General features: G+C 62.6%; 3 protein-coding genes across 5 annotated transcripts; 2 read left to right on the forward strand and 1 right to left on the reverse strand.

Annotated features, from left to right (window-relative positions):
- Positions 1–31: 31 nt before the first annotated feature.
- On the forward strand, positions 32–9,095 carry FAM187A (family with sequence similarity 187 member A). 3 transcript variants are annotated; one of them, XM_075443514.1, is made up of 3 exons: positions 32–146; positions 1,757–1,889; positions 7,458–9,095. In XM_075443514.1, the coding sequence occupies exon 3, from the start codon at positions 7,487–7,489 to the stop codon at positions 8,633–8,635; it is 1,149 nt and encodes a 382-aa protein (XP_075299629.1). In that variant the 5' UTR covers positions 32–146; positions 1,757–1,889; positions 7,458–7,486; the 3' UTR covers positions 8,636–9,095. The 3 variants fall into 3 exon arrangements, with proteins under 3 accessions (XP_075299629.1, XP_075299630.1, XP_075299628.1); XM_075443515.1 differs by lacking the exons at positions 32–146; positions 1,757–1,889 and adding an exon at positions 4,398–4,478; XM_075443513.1 differs by lacking the exons at positions 32–146; positions 1,757–1,889 and having other exon boundaries at positions 7,379–9,095.
- LOC142364256 (uncharacterized) lies at positions 3,527–4,465 on the forward strand. Its single transcript, XM_075443563.1, has 2 exons — positions 3,527–3,758; positions 3,879–4,465. The coding sequence occupies exons 1-2, from the start codon at positions 3,527–3,529 to the stop codon at positions 4,307–4,309; spliced, it is 663 nt and encodes a 220-aa protein (XP_075299678.1). The 3' UTR covers positions 4,310–4,465.
- Positions 9,096–9,983: 888 nt separating the features above from the next.
- On the reverse strand, positions 9,984–15,947 carry GFAP (glial fibrillary acidic protein). The gene is made up of 9 exons (XM_075443598.1): positions 15,458–15,947; positions 14,583–14,643; positions 14,194–14,289; positions 13,951–14,112; positions 13,351–13,476; positions 12,929–13,149; positions 12,670–12,713; positions 11,926–12,011; positions 9,984–11,599 (listed from the first exon to the last, which is right to left on the reverse strand). Exons 1-9 carry the CDS (start codon positions 15,922–15,924, stop codon positions 11,558–11,560), a joined length of 1,305 nt encoding a protein of 434 aa, XP_075299713.1. The 5' UTR covers positions 15,925–15,947; the 3' UTR covers positions 9,984–11,557.
- Positions 15,948–17,711: the final 1,764 nt, after the last annotated feature.

Genomic DNA, 17,711 nt, shown 5'->3' on the forward strand with positions numbered 1-17,711 from the left:
TCAGACTCCGGGTTCAGATGCAGGACCAGAGCTCAGATGTGGGACCACGGCTCAGACATGGAGCCCTGCCTCCCGGTTTGAGTGTGGGACCACAGCTCTGGGTTCAGATGCGGGACCACGGCTCAGACACAGCACCCCATCTCCAGGTGTGAATGGGGAACCATGGCTCAGACATGGAGCCCGCATCCTCCAAGCCGGTAGGGGGCGCCCCAGTACCGGGGGGGACCCCAAAACCCGGGGGACACCCCAAAATCCCGGGGGGGGACACCCTTAAACCTTGGAGGGCTGATGGAGACCCCTGGGGTGGGAAGCGACACTGCCCGCAGCCTCCGAGCCAGTAGGGGGCGCCCCAGAACCCGGGGGGGGACCCCCAAAGCTCTGCGGGGCTGGGGAGGGGGGAGCACCACAGGTATGGGGGTCCCCCCCTGGGTTTTTGGGGGGCTGCTCGGATATACCATGGGGAGGCATTGTGGGGGTGCTGGGGGGGGGTTGGACCATGCTTGGGGTGCTGGGAGGGGGGGAATAATTTTGGGGGTGCTGGGGGGGATCATTTTAGGGGTACCAAGGGGGCGTTGGACCATTCTAGGGGTTTGGGGGGGATCATTTTGGCGGTGCCGGGGGGTTGGACCATTCTGGGGGGTTGGGGGGGGGATCATTTTAGGTGTGCCATGGGGGTTTGGACCATTTGGGGGGGTGCCCGGGGGGGGTTTTGGGGGTCACGGGGTGCATTTTGGGGTGCCCCTGACACTCCCCGCACCCCCCCTAGCCCAAGGAGGGGCTGCAGCCCCAAGTCTGGGGGGGGGTTTGGGGTGGCTTTGGGGGGTCCCTGGGGCTGAAGCGCTGGGTCCTGGGGGTTTTGGGGGTCCCAGGGGGTTTTGGGGGTCCGGGGGTGCATTTTGGGGTGCTGCTGACCCCCCCCGTGCCCCCGCCAGCCCAAGGGGGTGTTCATCTGTCCTTCTGGGGGGGCTACTGAAAGATGGGGGGGTCATGGGGGGTCCATCTGTCCTCCTGGGGGTGCCACAGACCGACACGGGGGGGTCACACCATCACCCTTCCCCCTTTATTCCCCCCCCATCCCGGGAGGGCTCCCCGCTCCCCACTGTGGGCGGCAGAGCGGGGCCTCAGGGGGAGGGGGCGTGGCTGCGGCAGGGGCAGGGGCGTGGCATCTGGGGGTGGGGGTGTGGCCACAGGGTTCGGGGGCGTGGCTGCAGCAGGGATGGGGCGTTGCCACAGGGGCAGGAGCGTGGCAGCCAGGGACAGGGGCGTGGCCACAGGGGGCAGGGTCCTGCCCCCAGCAGGCCCCGCCCAGGCAGAGGAGGAGCAGGAGGCGGAGCCAGCGCGTGAAGAGGCGGGGCAGGCGGCAGGGCGGGGCCAGCAGCTGGAGCACGAAGTCGCGGCCGGACACCAGCGGCACCCAGAGCCGGTGCTGCCGGCGGCTGCGCAGCGACAGCCGCACCAGGGCCTGCTAAACCACGTCCTGGTTGGGGTGGCGGTTGGACTTGCTGATCTCAGAGGTCTTTTCCAACCTTAATGATTCCGTGATTCTATATCAGGGGTTGCCCTGGCCCAGGTGCTGGACCTTGCACTTGGCCTTGTTGAAGTTCATGATGTTCACATGGGCTCGCTCCCCCAGCCTGTCCCAGTGCCTCTGGATGATACATCCAGACCAAACTCAGAAACTGTCTCAGAGAAGAGGCTTGGAGCCTCAAAGTATTTGATCTTGCCAAGTATCCCATCCCCTTCTTGTTGCCTGCAGGAACATCGTGCTGGCATCGCACCTGAAGCCCCTTGAGAAAAAGGACAAGACGGGTAAGAGGAGGAACGTGCTGTGGAACCCCTGTGCAGCCCACGCCAAGGCCCCGCAAGCCAGCGACGTGGAAATCCCCCAGGTGAGGGAGACGCTTGCTGGGACTTTGTCCACATCTAAAAATTACTCCAGAATAATTTGGGTGTTACTTTAAAATGTGAGAGTTATTCAGAAACAGCTCTACACGTGAGCAAGCCCTCAAAGTCCCCCGGAACACTGGTGCGTAGATAACCACAGGCTTCAGTCTCAGCCCCTACTTTGTTTACAAGAGAGCTTGCACCAGCTACTTCAAGAAGAGTCTGCTCCAACCCTGTGGAGCATCTAACTCCAGCTGCACAGCGTCGGACCAGAGCTCCCCATACCCGGCCTCTGCTGGTGGCCAGTAACAGGATCTGGGGGAAGAGAGCCCTCCCTTGACCGCGCTCTTCCAGCTGGCTGCAGTTCAGAGACCGAGAGCCAGGCCGGTGCATGGGGACGGCCACCCTGAGCCGCAGACCAGCGATCTGTGAGCGGAGCCAGGTCTTTTTCACCCCGCGGTTTAATTACGCGTGGTACGGAAAAGTTTTCAGCCTGCTGCCTGGTGAATTCGCTGGATGCTCCTCAGTCCTGCCGTTGTGGGGAAACAGCTGACTAAACATTTTCCGTCCAGGTCATTTGTGATTTGAGGGACATCTGTCCTGCGCCCTCGCGTGGACTCTGCCCGTGCTGGAGAGTCCTGGTCGCTGGACGGGCAGCCAGGGATGCTTCCCATAGACATTTCTCATGGATTTGTTGTTTTTACACTGGATTTCATTTGCCTGCTTATTATGAGCTCCTTTTGCAGCTCTTCTGGGCAGCTTTGTGCTTGCTTGGACTGAGGGCCAGCTCTGGCAGCGGGACGAGGAGGCTGCTCCCTTGTATCCTGCCCCGGGCCATTGCGACTGCTGCGTTGCCGGGTGGTGGCACTGTGACATGGGGGTGACAGGGCCCCCCCTGTGCAGCCCTGCCCAGCATCCTTGCGATGAAGGCCTTTGGGGTGCTGGCCCCGAGGCAGTCCCCGTGCCCAGGAGCTGTCCCTGCCCTTGGTGGCCATGCACGGGACCCAGCTGCTGGGCATCCCCGTCAATCTATCTGGACATCCAGACTATGTCAAGAAGGGCATTTCTGCCATAGACATTCCTTTGGCTGTGGGGATGCCAGAGGTGGAAGACAGGCTTTGGGTTCCCTCTGCATGAAGTTGTAGAGATGTAGAGAGCAGGTAGGATTTCCTCAATCAATGATCTCCCCAGAGCAATTTCTGTTCCTAATCCCGTTAGCGCTTGGGCTCTGATCTCCAGGGCTTCTCCACTTTCTGTTTAGACACAGCCTGGCGTTGCTGTGCCTTGTTCTCGCTCTCTGTCTCGAAGCCTAAACGTCTTAATCCTCCTGCAGTCGGCGCGTCAGGTGACCCAGCAGCGAGGAGTTCAGCCGTTCAACGACGTCGTGCAAAACGGGATTTCCTTTTCTCTGGAGGTGCCACCACGCTGAGCTCGGCTCTCTTTTCGTGCGGGCTCTCTGCCACGGAGCGTACGAACGCAGCACGTGACGAGACGGTGCTAGGGCCGTCTGCACGTTTCCCGGGGGTTGCACCCCGTGCCTTTTCTCTCCTCGCGCCTTTGATTGGCCTCACAGTGCTTGAGACGGAGCGGTTTTTGCTGAGCTACCCTGATCTCTAGGAGATCCCTTCCCAAGCAGTGATCGATGCACCAGTGTGTCTGGGTCTGCCTTGGGTTGGGGTTCCTCCGCCGCTGCTCTGCGTTCATCCACATCCTCCTCCCTTCTTCCAGTGTTTTCCCCTGCAGTTCTCTGGTTTCTGTGGGGCTGGAGGAACCTGAGGTTTCTTGGTCTTCCTCTATGTTTTGCCACCTCACAAGCTTTGTGCAGCTCTTTGTGCTATCAAAGCCTGCGTTAAAAACATCTCAGCCATCCACAGGTTGATCAGGGGGGAGGAATAAAAATCTTCAAGTGGGAACAAAACAAAAGGAACTGAGTAACTATGTTTTCCTTCAGGAACTGGACCAACTGCCCAGAACCTCTGCTGAATTTTACACAGATTGGCGGAGATGCTTAAAAAGTGGAAAAGAAAAATACCAGCTTTTGCTTGAGCTGGGAGGGAAGGCCTTGGGCAGAATCTTTCAGGCTGACTTGGGTTTTGGCCTCCTGGGTGAATTCCTTATGGTGCTGGCAGGAAACGTCTGTCATGAAGACAGAGATGCCGTCCTGCAGATCTTACGGAGCCTTTCGGGCACCAAGCACTTTGGGTTAAACGTGGAGCTTCTGAGTGAGTCGGAGAAGGAGAGCCGCAGGGATTTGTTTGGGAAGCTGCAGAGCATGAGCAGGGATTGCTGGGCCGCTGGCCGTCTCAGTGGCCCAGCCGGCTGCGAAGCAGAGAGGGAAGCCGACGTCGTGGACACCAGCCCACCGAAGGAGGCTGAGGAGGAAAGGATGGTGATGGAGCTGATGAAATGTTACCAGGTCAACTGAAGGAGCAGAAGCACCAGAGTCGTGCAGAAACAGAGAGCGAAAGAGGCTCAGAGCTTGACTTCAGCATCAGGCATTGTGCAAGACGGATAAATCGGATACTTCTGGAGCATCGCTGTGCATTTCCCTGTAGCTGGGAGCCTCCCGGAGCAATAATTCTGCACAAATAAAGGTCAGTTACTGAGAGAACTGTGTTGTGATCTCTGGGGCAGGGTGTCCTCACAGAGCAGCTCTGTCAGAATCTCACAGAATCACAGAATCACAGAATGGCAGGGGTTGGAAGGGACCTCTGTGGATCATCTAGTCCAACCCTCCTGCCGAAGCAGGGTCACCCAGAGCAGGCTGCACAGGACCTTGTCCAGGCGGGTCTTGAGTATCTCTAGAGAAGGAGACTCCACAATCTCTTAGATGAGGAGAAGAGGCAAGGGAAAGCAAAACTAGGCTGGTATTTTTGAGAGAGAAATCAGGACCCAGATACTCCCTTCCCTGTTTCATCTTTGTGCAGCGTCACTGTGGGGTTTTAAGAAATGTCATCAGTGAGGCTTTGTGTTGAAGCGTGCAGCCACTGCAGGTGGAGTGGGCTGGTGGAGGCGGGGGTGCTGTGCAGGGCGCTGTGTCTGGGACCGAGCCACCCAGCCGCTTCATCATTGTCCTACCCCAGCCAGCAAGGCACGGGGTGATCCTCAGAGATCCTGTCAGCTCGTGCTCCTGTGATCTCAGACACTGTCTGATTCGCTGAAATTCCACATAAAGTGAGATTTAGAAGGAACGGACAGGCGTCGGTCCAACAGAGTCTCCCCAGGACTGTCTAATGCTGTGTCTTCATCGACTGGCCTTTCTGGTCTGGCTGCAGACTGCGGAGAGGCCCTCAGACTGCACAGCTCAGCACCTACCCACCAAGCTCCCTTGCGGGTCCGGTCTGGAAGGATCCTCAAGCGTCTCGCAAGCGTGCTGAGGAGCCTGATGGCTGTTGCAGTGCTCAGACTCCCTTGAATTCAGCTCAGAAACAACTCTCTGGTCGGTTTTGTTGTAAAACCCAGCCAGAGGAGCAAAGGGTAGAGTCAGCCTGGCAGCCTGTAACCATCCCTCTCCCAGCTTCTCTGCAGAAGCCACTGGGCACCTAATCAGTTATTCTCTGAGGCCCGGTGCTCGAATGTTGGGCTTTGTGGAGTCTGTCTTGGGGACATCTGTGTCCCTGCAGCCTGTTGTGGGTGCCATTCCCCTTGCCTTTGCGTAACACTTGCAAACCTGAGGACTAGCAGAAAGCTGAGAGCTGAATTCTGAAAGAAAACAGCGAAGATCCTTGAGTTTCCCAAGGCCAGGACGGAGGATGTTGATGCAGGAACAGCCCTGGCACAGCAGTTACAGCTCTGGTGGGAAAAGCCACAGCGCTTTCAGCAGTGCCAAGGCTCAGGGCTTGCACCCGCATCCTGTGTCAAGGATGGGAGCAGCCTGCTCACTGCCATTGCACGGGGAAAGGCAAAACCCCCTGGCGATGGCTGCCGACAATCTTCCAGAGCTTCTGGAGGAAGGAGGAGGCTGAAGCCTGGTTGGTGCTGGCAGAGATCTCCTCCCAGAAACAAAATTGCGTGATGGGGACCCAGGATTCATCGGGCAACGCTCGCAGGGCGTGTTCTTCTGGTAGAGGTCTGGTGGCAGCATCCCAATATGCTCCCGCATCCCCTCTTGGGTGGCCGGGAGAAGGTGAAGCCGCTCACCAGCCTGTGTCCTCCGAGTCGGAAGCCCAGGATGCCTCTGGTGAAGATGACTCCATTGTAATTTGTTTTTCCATACCTTGGCTGCAACCAGCCGTGGCCCTTTCCCTGACCAGCCAGGCTTGCTCCTGCTGGTCAGCAGGATGAAGGTCTGTGGCGCCGGCGTCTGGGAAGTTCTCCAGCATCACCGTGATGCCTGCGTTGCATCACGGTGACATCACAGCGTGGTTCACGTCTCCTGGCAACAGGAAGTGGAAGGCAGAAGAAATGGATAAAAATCCCTGTTTTCTTTTCATGGAGAGAGCTGTTTTGAGCCAAGAAGTGACTCCAACTGGGTTTGCATTTGGTCTGTCCTGCTAGGGCAGTGCTGCGTCCCGTTGCCGCTGGGACGTGGTACCCAGGGACTCTGAGCAACCTGACTGAACTGAAGATGTCCCTGCTCATTGCAGAGGGGTTGGACTAGATGACCTTGAAAGGTCCCTTCCAGCCCAAACTATTATATGATTCTATGATTCTAAATAAAGTACAGGAGAGGTTGTGTGAGCATTTATGGGAGGACAGGCTGTGAGACCAGCTGGGATCAGTCTCCCAATCACTCAGCTCATGGTTTGGTCTGAGCATCTGCTGAAGAAGTGCCAAAAGCTGAGCGGAAGGGCCAGCTGGGGTCAGCGGGGAGCGAATAGCTCCCCTTCACCATGGGAGAGAGGTGTTTAGAGCCTCCAGGGCTGGTTCCAGCACCAGCCCCGGCAAGGGTGATGTGAACGAAAAGCCTCACTCTGTCACTCATGGCGGGGAGTCTGAAACGTTACCTGGGGCAGGGGGGGGACACCTTCAGCACACAAACCCTTGGAAATCCTACAGGGACGATGTAGAAGTCTAAATAGTGTGTTTGAAACCTCTTCTCCTGGGCTACGGAGGTCACCTGCCAGCAGAGGAGGGTCTTCTCCGGGTTCGTTGCGCTTAGGGGGGTCAGAGCAATAATTAGCATTTACTGCCCATGAGTCTTTAAAGAAGACATCAGCGGTTCCCTCGTTCCCACCACGCTTTGCATGGCTGCATCTTCCCTCTGCTGCGTGAACAACCACCCACTCATTGTCCAGGGCACGGACAGCAGTGGTCTGGGGCAGCTGGGACAGAGGAGAGGTTCTAGAACCCGTGTCCCAGGCGACGACTGTTTGATCTCCGCTGCCAGCCTCGCGCGCTGCGGGCGGGGGGTCATTTGCAAGCCCCATCTTTGGCGAGCGAGCTGATGTGTGCGTGGTCCCTGGCTGGTGGCATCACTGCTGACCCCAGGCGTGGGTCGCTGCTGTCGCTGCTGAGGACGCAGCGGCCGGGCTGGTTCTGCTGACTGCGGAGACGGCCCAGCGCGATGGAGGCAGGGCTGGCACGAGCCGTCCTTCTGCTCTGCCTGGTAGACGTTCTCCACGCTTTTGCAGTTGAAGAGAAAGAAGATGTGTTCAAGAGTATGGCTTGTCCCGCTTTCCTGATGTTTGACAGCGCCGCTTACCTGGCTGGCATGACCTTCGAGCTCCCGTGCAAGTGCAAGCCCAAAGAGGTCTCTTCCGTCGTCTGGTACTTCCAGAAGGACATGAACACCCACAAAACCACCGTCCTGAGCGACTTTGCTGGCACCCTGACTGTTGACTCAGGCCATATCCGGGCTGGCAGCAGCGTGCTGAAGCGTTTCAGTATCCGGATGTTCAGTCTCATTGTCTTCCAAGCCCAGGTGACGGACTCGGGCCACTACCTGTGCGGCACTGAGAAAGGGGACTTCTTCTATGGCTATGACGTGGACGTGCAGCCCACCAAGAACATCGTGGTGGCTTTTGTGGACAGAGGCCAGCATGTCCAGGACGATTACACAGAGGAGCTCTTCAGCCTCTTCACCACCTTCTGGGACTGGACCAGATGCGACCGCTGTGGGGTGAGAGGTGAGCAGCGGCGCGTCGGGCTGTGCTACATACAGAGCGCCGAACTGAACCCTCGCTATCGCTCTGCTGTGCCCAACGTCACGTCCTGCGGCTCAAGGGCTGTCCCTGCGCATTTCAAGCGCCAAGTACGCCGCCGGCCACCCGAGGTGGCCATCCAAAGCTGCCTGACCCCTTGCCTGAAGGAGGAGGTCTCCGAGGAGGGCGTGCAGGCCATCTCCAATGTCATTTCCAAGTTGGGCGAGAAGCCCTGGACGCCCCGCGTCCCCACGCAGTTTCACATGCAGCCCGTTGGAAGTGCCCTGATCATCGCATGCCCAGGAGCCCACCCTGAGCATGCCGTGGCCTGGGACAAGGACTCCGTCCAGCTTTACCGCTACCATTACCTTGTCAGTGTCAACAAGACCATGCGGGTCTTCATCGACCACGGAAACCACCTGCACATCCGGCGCATCCGGGTCAGCGACAGAGGCACCTATGTCTGCTGGCGGGAGGGCGAGATGGTGGCTGGCTTCCGGCTCAGCGTGACCCACCAGCACCGGCGCCGGCGGAAGCTCAACGATCCCGAGACAATCTACGCTGTCAAGGTCATCGGCTGGAGCTATGGCCTCATCAGCATCATCTTCATCATCATCCACGTGTTCCGCAGCTGCTGGCGGGCGTTCAAGCGCCCTGTCGGGATGTAGCATCTCCACCGTGGCTGCGGCGGGTCACTCTCACGCCTCGGATCATCCTCCCGTTAGAAATTTCTGATGTTCTGATCATTAGAAATCAAAACGCTGCCAGCGCCCGCTCCTCCTCCCTTCTGGGTCAAGAGCTGGTGATGACCAGCGTGGAAACCTCCCCCGGGTGCGGACTGGCACGGCTTGGTAGGGACAGGCGGGGATTGCGCACCGCCATGATGCGTTCCTGGCTCTGCCGCTGGCTCGCGGTGGGGTTTTAAGCTCCATACAGTCCTTTTCAAAAGAGTCCTTGGAGTTGTTGCAAGATCTTCTGGCCAAGCTCCACAGAGCTCTTGGACGGCATCAGTGATTTATTAGAACTGTTTTTCCCAGAGGTTGCTAAAAAGATCCACCAAACTGTTTGAATCCAATCAATTCTTGCTTTTCTTACCCTTTTATTTTACTTTTTTTCATTGCTGGGAACTTTGAGCGCCAACGTTTCAAAACGTTCAGTGTTCCTTTGAGCTCCTTACCTGGAGCAAACCCAATTTTTAAAATTTTGGTTTAAACATTTTTTCATTTTTGAAGGAAAAAAAAATTTCCAAATTAACCTGGAATAATTTTCTTCAGAAATTTCTCTGGGTTTTGTTTGGGTTTTTTTAACTCGCTCAACTCAGCACAGACGTGTGAGTCAATATTTGTGCTTGACATGATTATTATGCACGTCCTCCAAAGAGGATGGCATCTCTACGGAGCTGAGGTGGCCTCGTGCTTGCTCCTCAGCGTGGAGCAGAACATCGCCACGGGGCTCATCTCCCCTCCTTCCTGCAAGGACGTGGCTTGGGGATTTCAGGTTTCCCAAGAGGAGTCCTGCTGTCCGGGAGGGCCTCGAGGGTCCCGGCGACGCTCAGGCGCTTCAGCCGCGCAGATGACGTGCGGCCTCTCAAATCCACCGACGGCCCTCACAGCTGCAGCCCATCCCAGGAGCTTCCAGGAGCCACAGCCCAGCTTCATGTGGGAAAGGAGCTGGGTTTGAGGTTGAAGACCCCCGAGCAGATCCCCGCTTCCCCTCCCTCCCTGCCGGGATGGGGATCTCTCCCACCCGGCTGCCTGGCTGCCGGCTCCGGGGGGGTTTGCTCCTGCAGCCACCCACCCTGCGTCGCAATCCCCGACGGGTGTTGACCCACGAAGCGTTGGCCATGCCTTGGGTACAGCACTGAGCTCGCGTCGCCCGGCGGCGTTGAGCCCGGTTTGGGCTCCCGAAGGGCATCGCCGCCCCGGCTGATCCCGAATCACCCCGGCACGGGCTGCCGAGGGGCGGGCTGCAGGCACGACCGCGCAGCACAGCGCTTGCGTTAGCTTTATTTCTTCTCTCAAGCTGCCGCGGGCGTTAGTGCGTGAATTCGGTAGCGACAACGTCGGCTGCAGAGCTCCAGCCGGGGGCTGCTCGCAGGGGGCTGAACCCCCCGGGCCACCGCCATCCCGGCTGAGCCCTGGGTGCCAGCCTGGGTGGCACCCGGGTGACATCTCCTGCCTGGGTGGCACCCGGGTGACATCTCCTGCCCCAGGAACGGCCGTTCTGGAGCCGGTAGCTGCGAAGCTCGCTCAGCGCCTGAGCCCGGGGATGAGGGGGACGGAGGGGACGAGGGGGGTGGCATCTGAGGGGCATCCCGTGGGTTTGCAGGGTAGGGGAAGTGCTGCTGGGTCGTTGCTCCTACGTGAGGTGGCATCAGGGCAGGTGTCGCTCGTGGTCAGTAGCTAAGTGGAAGGTGGGGACAGGGGCTGCGGGCGAGCACCGGGCTGGGTGATGGTCCTGGGCGGGATGGTGGCAAGTGCTGGTCCGGGGGGAGCAGAGGAGGATGGGTGGGGGGGTCACGCAGAGCCCAGGGACAAGGGATTCCTTCCAACCCCGTCCTGAGTGCCCACACGAGGGGTGGGCTTGGGCTCCATGCGTGGCAGCCCCGGGCCCTGGTCCCCCTGGCTCCTAGCATAAGCCCGGGTGGGACAGGCAGGACCAGGATGGCTTCGTCTGTCCTCCCCCATCACTCCTGGGTCACCAGAGGCATCTCCTGCTCTGTGCCCCGCACCCTCCTCTTCCTCCTCCTCCTCCTCGTCCTCCTCGTTCCCCTTCTCCTCCTCCTCTGCACTCCTCCTCCTCCCCATTGTCACCTGCGTGGGACCCCCAGGCGAGGGGCCAGGCGCATGGCCGTGGGTCACCCCTCGCCACGAGCCCCTTGGGACTGTTTTTCCCCACTGTGGTGATGGGGACACCTTGGTGGCGGACACCCGGTGGGGGTCAGGACATGGCTCTGTGCCAGAAGAAGCCCTTGAGGCCACCCAGCCTGCGGTGCCCACCACTGCTCTGGCCCCACAGAGCACCCCAGACACCCCAGCGTCCCCAGGAACCCCTTGCTATCCCCGTTTCATCACCTTTTGACACCTTCCTGGCAGCACCCTGCTTCCCCACCCTCCCCTTCCTCCTGCCCGTGCCTCTTGGCTAAGCCCACCCGGTGCTTGATGGTGGGGAAATGTCCCTCACCAGCCCCAGGGTGCACAGGGCCGGGGCGAACTGGGGAGACCTGGGGTGGCCTCACGGATCAGAGAGTGGGCAGTGAGGTGGGATGCCAGGAGAGATGCTCCTGGCACCGTGGTCTTGTCGGACTGGTGCATGGAGATGGACACAGAACGGACTCTGGATGGCTGGAGACCTGGGGTGAGCGTGGACACGGCCCCAAACCCGCCGGCACCTCCGTGCCATGGGAACGTGGCAGCGTCCTGGCACGGGGCGACACGGGAGAAGCGAGGGGTGGGTGGGAGGGAGAAGCCCCCGCCGAAGCACAGCCGTCTCCTCCCACCACGCGTGCCCGGCCGTGGGGCTCCCCGCAGCGTCGGACGGGACCTACAGAGCTACAGCTACAAGCGCGTGGCTGCTGCGGCTCGCCCGCCCTACGCCACCTCCTTGTGCTCCTGCTTGGACTCCTTGATCACCTGGAGGGAGAGGGAGAGGGACCATCACCCCGCGCTCGGGCTGTCCCCCCGGCTGAGCCTGCCTGGGCTCTGAATGGGCTTGGGGACAGGGACGGGGACGGTTTTCCCCATGAGCTGCCAGGCTCAGCTCCACCGTGGTCCAGAGCCAGCTCATGCCATGCTCTGAGGGCACTGGGATCACTGGCTCCCTGTCCGGGCTGCTCCTGGGGCTGAGGAATGGTGGCCCCGAGTGCATGACGAGTGACCCCCCCCTCCTTGGGGACACCCCACGGGGAGGCGAGGGTGGAGGGGAGGCAGCGTGGGTGACACAGATGAGGACTTCCCACCTCTCCATCTCTGGTCTCCACAGTTTTGACCACGATGCTCCTCTTCAGGTGGGCTTCTGACACGGATTTAGTGTCCAGGCTAGTCTCTAGGGGACATGGGCAGGACACGGCGGTGACCTGGTGCCCAGGGTGTGGCCCCTCCAGCCATCCTCAAGTGGCCCAAAGGGAGCAGGTTGGGCTGGAGAACCCCGAACCATGGGAGGCAGTGACCCTGGGGACATGACCAGCCTCAGGGACACTGTTAGTCTCGGGGACATGATTGACCTTGAGGATGTGGTTGGAGACGTGGTTGGCCTTGGGGATGTGGCTGGCACTGGGGATGTGTCTGGCTTTGGGAAGTGAGGCCTTGGGGACACGGTTGGCACTGGGGACATGACTGGCCATGGGGATGTGGTTGGCCATGGGGACATGGGTGGGTCTGGTATGTGATTGGGCTTGGGGACAGGGTTGTCCTTGGGGACACAGTTGGCACTGGGGACGTGGTAATGTGGTCGGTCAGTCTCAGGGACATCGTTGCCCTTGGGGACACGCTCAGCTTTGGGGATGTGGCCGTGGCACACTCCTCCCCCATCCAGGGAGAACCCAGGAGTCCCGGTTTCTTGGGATTCACAGGAAAACCTCACGGACCCTCTGGAGGGGGCAGGGATGGCTGAGACGGCGTCTCCTCCCACAGAGCCCCCAGAAGCCCCCCCTGCTTGTGCCACCATCCTGGCTCCCCTGCCCCACACGTGGCCGTGGCCTCACCTCGGATCTGCAGGTTGGAGAAGCTCTGCACGGGGATGGTGATCCTGCGGGAGTGATGGGAGGGTGTTGGGAAGAGCATTGGGATCCTGCTGCCCTCCCCCCCACCAGCTCAGCCCCCCCCCAGGGCTGGGGCAGGAGCGCTGGAGGGCGGTCCCCAAGCAGGTCAGACACCCCAGAGGGACCACGAGGACTTGGGGTGGTTTGGGACACAGCCGGGGAGGGGCAGAGGGGCAGGATGGAGCCCTCGCGCTGCTGTCACCTGCTCTCCTCGCCCTCCAGCAGCTTGCGGTAGGTGGCAATCTCGATGTCAAGGGCCAGCTTGACGTTGAGCAGATCCTGGTACTCCTGCAGGTGCCGGGCCATCTCCTCCTTCAGGCTGCGGATGTCCTCTTCCAGCCGCACCACCGTGTCCTGGTAGCCGGCCGTCTCCAGGGCGTAGCGGTCCTCCAGCTCCCGCAGCTGCCTCTCCAGGGACTCGTTCTGGGGGGCCACGAGGGGACGTGACACCCTCCACAGCCACCTTCTCCCAGGAGCTAGGGGCTCTCCACGGTACCCATCCATCTCCCATCCTTGGGGACCAGCCATTCCCCCAACACTGGGTGGTGATCCCACCACCATGGCAGGGATCCCCGTGGTGGTGTCCGCTCCCTGAGGCCGTGTCCCCTCACGGCCATCACCTACCGAACCCCGCAGAGCCTCCAGGTCGCAGGTGAGGGCCTGGAGCTGGCGTCGGTACTCGTTGGCCTCCTGCTTGGCCACGCGCAGGGCTTCTGCGTGCCGGGCGGCCGCGTCCGTCAGGTCGGCAAACTGGTGGGGGGACACGTGCCGTGGGATGGGACCACACAGCAGGGATGTGTCCCGGTGGCGCAGGGCATGGGGACACGATCCAGCTCCATGGGAAGGACGTGGCCCCAGTGGCACGTGGCGTGGAGAAACGTCCTGGCTACCGCAGGGTGGTGGGACGGTGGCCATGGGACGTGTCCACGATGGCATGTGTCCCTGGGGACACGTCCCTGCTCCCGTGGCACAGCGCACGTGGGCCACATCTCTGTGAACACAACTCCTGAGGGACCATGGCTACGTGAGTCACCGCTGGGGACACATCCCCCTGCCCACGGGGACCAGACCGGGACACAGGACACGAGTGGGGACCGCGGGGCTGCCAAACCCCATCCACCACCACCACCACGAACCACCCAGCCCTGGGTCACCGGAGAAGGTGACATCCCGGGAGGGGACAGCCAGGCCACCCAACCGCTGGGTGACCGTCCCTCACCGCACCTTGGACTTGTACCACTCCTCGGTCTCCTGGACGTTGCTGGTGGCCATGGCCTCGTACTGGCTGCGGATCTCGCGCAGGGCGGCCGTCAGGTCCGGCTTGCTGGCGTCCACCGCGACGGGCACCCGCTGCCGGGCCAGCTGCTCCTGCAGCTCCCGCAGCTCCTGGGGGGATGGCGGGGGTCACCCTGGCCCCCCCGAGCCCTGGGACCCCCTCGAGCCCCAGGACCCCCCGAGCGGGGTTACCTCCACGTGGACCTTGTGGAGGAAGGCGATCTCGTCCTGCAGGCTGCCCACCCGCCGCTCCAGGTCCAGGCGAGCCAAGGCGGCGGTGTCCACGTCCTGGCACCGCGGGGGACAGGAGGGACCGTCCCCAGGGCTGGCCACGCCGCTCTGCTGCCTCCGGAGCTGCCCACCCTGCCCGTCCTGCCCATCCCTGCCGCCTTCCACCCATCCCTGCCACCTTCTGCCCATCCCTGCCCATCCCTGCCCCATCCCTGCCCATCCCTGCCCCATCCATGCCCCATCCCTGCCCCATCCCTGCCCACCCTGCCCATCCCTAAGGGAGGCTGAGCTGGGGGCTGACCCCCGGGGGTGCGGGATGGGGGGGCGCAGGATCCGGCCCCTGCCCTCACCTGCCTGTAGGCAGCCAGGTTGCTCTCGGCCTCCAGCCGCAGGGTCACCTCGTCCTGCAGCCTGCGCCGGGACAGGGAGGCACCGTCACTCGGTGGGCACCGGTACCCACTCAGCACCGGTACCCACTCAGCACCGTCACTCGTTACTCTCAGCCCCAGGGACAGCATCTCCCCGGGTCGACACAGCCCCACGCCACCAGCACCCACACCCTGCGTCGGCGCCTGTGCCCATCCCCCACCCCCCGCCACCGTCCCCGCTGCTCCCTGGGGTCACCCCGGTCCAGTCCCAGTGGGCACCCTGATCCCTGGGGACGCCCCGGTCCCCTTCCTGCTCCCTGGGGTCAGCCCGGTCCTTGCCACCACCATGATCCCCATCGCCACCCTGGTTGCCCGGACAACCCTGATCACCATCCTGGTGGCCATCATGGTGCCTGCTGCCGCTCTGGTCCCAGTGGCCACCCTGGTCCTGGTAGTCACCCTGATACACCCATCCCAGTGGCCACCCTCATTCCTGTCCTGGTGGGCATCCTGGTCCCCATCACCACCCTGGTCTCATCATTACCATGTTGCTGGTGAACCACCCTGGTCCCCATCACCACCCTGGTCCCCACCAGCATCCTGGTCCCAGTGGCCACCCTGGTCCTGGTGGTCACCCTGATATGCACATCCCAGTGGCCGCCCTCATTCCTGTCCTGGTGACCACCCCGGTCCCCATCACCACCCTGGTCCCCACCATCATCCTGGTCCCAGTGGCCACCCTCATTCCTGTCCTGGTGACCATCCTGGTCCCCATCACCACCCTGGTCCCCACCAGCATCCTGGTCCCAGTGGCCACCCTGGTTCCCAGGACTATCCCGAGCAGGGCAGTGCCTCACTTCTGCTGCAGACTGCCCAGGTCCTCGGCGAGGTTGTCCCTCTCGATCTCCAGCCGGGCCTTGGCCATGGTGAGCTGCTCCGCCTGGCACCGCAGGTCACGCAGCTCCTCCTGGTAGATGTCGGCCAGGTGGGAGGGCTCCTGGTCCCGCGCCTGGTTCAGCTCCACCACCAGCACCTTGTTCTGCTGCTCCAGGAGCCGGACCTTCTCGATGTAGCTTGCGAAGCGGTCGTTGAGCTCCATCATCTCCACCTTCTCGCTGGTGCGTGTCTCCCTGAACTCCGAGTTGAGTGCCGCCACCAGGGAGAAGTCCACCTTGCCCGAGCCCAGGCGGGCGCCCACACGGGGACCCGGCTGGGTGCTGCGGGGGGCCCGGAGCCGGGCCAGGGGGCTGCCCGGGAGCAGCCGGTACAGGGGGACGGCGGGGCCGAAGCGGCGGCCATAGGAGGACGGGCGCTGGCTCTCCATGCCGACGCGGTGGGCGCGAGGTGCCCGGCCCGGGGGGTTTTATGGAGCCTGGGGGGCCCCCCCCCGGCCCCACCGGCCTCCCCGGCGCTGGCCGCCGGCCCAGGAGCCAGAGGCTGGGCACAAAAACCGGCCTGCATGGCGCCTGGCGGGGACGGACGCGCCCTGGCACCCAGCCCGGGCACCGCGGCACGGCCCCCTGCCCGCCGGCTGCCCCCCGGCACGGCCCGCGGGACGGGGGCACCCCGGGGGGTGGGCGCTGGGTGGGTGCCGGGGGGCTGGGTGCGATGCCACGGGGTGCCAGAGGTACCGGGTGCAGCGTCATGTGCCAACGTGGGTGCCGGGTGCGATCCCACGGGGCACTGCGGGTGCTGGGTGCGGTGTCACACACCCCTGCACGCGTGTGTGCACACCCTGCCATGCACCCCCCCCGCCCGCTGACACCCCCTGCACGCGTGTGCGCACCCACACACACGGCTGGTGTGGATGCATGTGCACACGCAACCCCCCGTCCTGCACGTGCAGCCGTGAGGAGGCATCCACACGCGTGCCCATCCACACGTGTGCACAACCACATGCATGAACATCCACACACGTGCACATCCACCCGCGTGCACAAGCACCTCCGCACACACATGTGCCTCCACACGCATGCAACACGCACATCCACACACATGCGTGCAGATGCACACGTGTGTCTCTCCATGTCGATATCTGCACACGAGTGCACGCGTGTCCGTCCCTCCGAGCACACCCCCCACACGCGTGTGCACGCCCACCCTTACACACGTGTGCACACGCATGCAGCCTGCACAGACACGCACACGTGTGCCCACGCACACAGAGCTGTGCGTGCCCCTCTGCCCTCCCACGTCTCCACGCCGTGCCCCGCAGCGCGCGCCCGGCCAGCCGGCTCGCACACGCGTGCACGCACACCCACGTCACGCACACCCACGTCACGCACACGCGTGCTCCCCGTGCCGCGCGCCCGCGGACGAGCCGCTCAGCGCCAGCCACCCGGGCCCGGCCGAGGCGAGTTGCCGGGCAGGCTGCTAATTAAGCAGGCTGCTAATTAAGCAGGCTGCTAATGAAGGCGGGCTGCTAATAAAGTGACTGAAGCCTCCAGAGGCCTCTCCGCCCCGGGGGTCCCGCACAGCGCTGGAGCCTGGCCGGGGCTCAGCACCCCGGGTCCCCTCCCAGCGCGGGGGCCGGATCCTGCCCCGGCTGGCCGTGTCACCGCTCACACGTGCACTGAGTTTGGGGGGGTCTTTGCCCCCCGTGGCCCATCGTGGGGGGAGGGTCAGGACCCCCCGGGCAGGGGCAGGGAGCCAGGGGCTTTCCCGGGCGGCTGGAAGGGGCTTTGTGCGGTGCCGGGAAGCTCGGGGAGACGGGTCCGGGGGTGACGGCGATGGGCGCGGGGTCTCCGCCAGCCCTGTCCCCTCCGAGCCACCGCGTCAGGGCCACGGCCAGGCCTCGGGGACAGCCCGGGCAGGGGACGGGTTCTGCTGGGGAGACGGGGACATGAGGGACACGAGGTGGCATCAGGGTGGGCGCCCCGAGACGCGGCTGGGACGGAGCTGGGGGTCAGGTGCGGTCCCTGGGTGCTGGGGGGGATGCTGCGGGGACAGAGCTGGGGACAGGGCTGGGGACAGGCCGTGGTGGCCCGCAGCTAGATGGCAGCCGATGGCCGGGGAAGGCTCCCTGGACGGGGACAGGGACAGGGCCAGGTCCCACCGGGCCACTGCCACCATCGCTGGCCACCGGCCATCTGGGGAGGGTCGTGGTGACGG

The sequence above is a fragment of the Opisthocomus hoazin genome, chromosome 26 (assembly GCF_030867145.1).
Source record: "Opisthocomus hoazin isolate bOpiHoa1 chromosome 26, bOpiHoa1.hap1, whole genome shotgun sequence".
Taxonomy (NCBI): Eukaryota; Metazoa; Chordata; class Aves; order Opisthocomiformes; family Opisthocomidae; genus Opisthocomus; species Opisthocomus hoazin.

Bases quoted from the DNA above. Each gene is read 5' to 3' on its own strand.
- GFAP (XM_075443598.1), bottom strand. From the start codon at position 15,924: ATGGAGAGCCAGCGCCCGTCCTCCTATGGCCGCCGCTTCGGCCCCGCC. The intron at 13,477-13,950 runs GTGCGGTGAGGG...TCCCCCCACCAG, and splicing joins AGGAGTGGTACAAGTCCAAG to TTTGCCGACCTGACGGACGC. The intron at 13,150-13,350 runs GTAGGTGATGGC...GTGGCCCCCCAG, and splicing joins TGGAGGCTCTGCGGGGTTCG to AACGAGTCCCTGGAGAGGCA.
- FAM187A (XM_075443513.1), top strand. From the start codon at position 7,391: ATGGAGGCAGGGCTGGCACGAGCCGTCCTTCTGCTCTGCCTGGTAGAC.
- LOC142364256 (XM_075443563.1), top strand. From the start codon at position 3,527: ATGCACCAGTGTGTCTGGGTCTGCCTTGGGTTGGGGTTCCTCCGCCGC. The intron at 3,759-3,878 runs GTTGATCAGGGG...AATTTTACACAG, and splicing joins AACATCTCAGCCATCCACAG to ATTGGCGGAGATGCTTAAAA.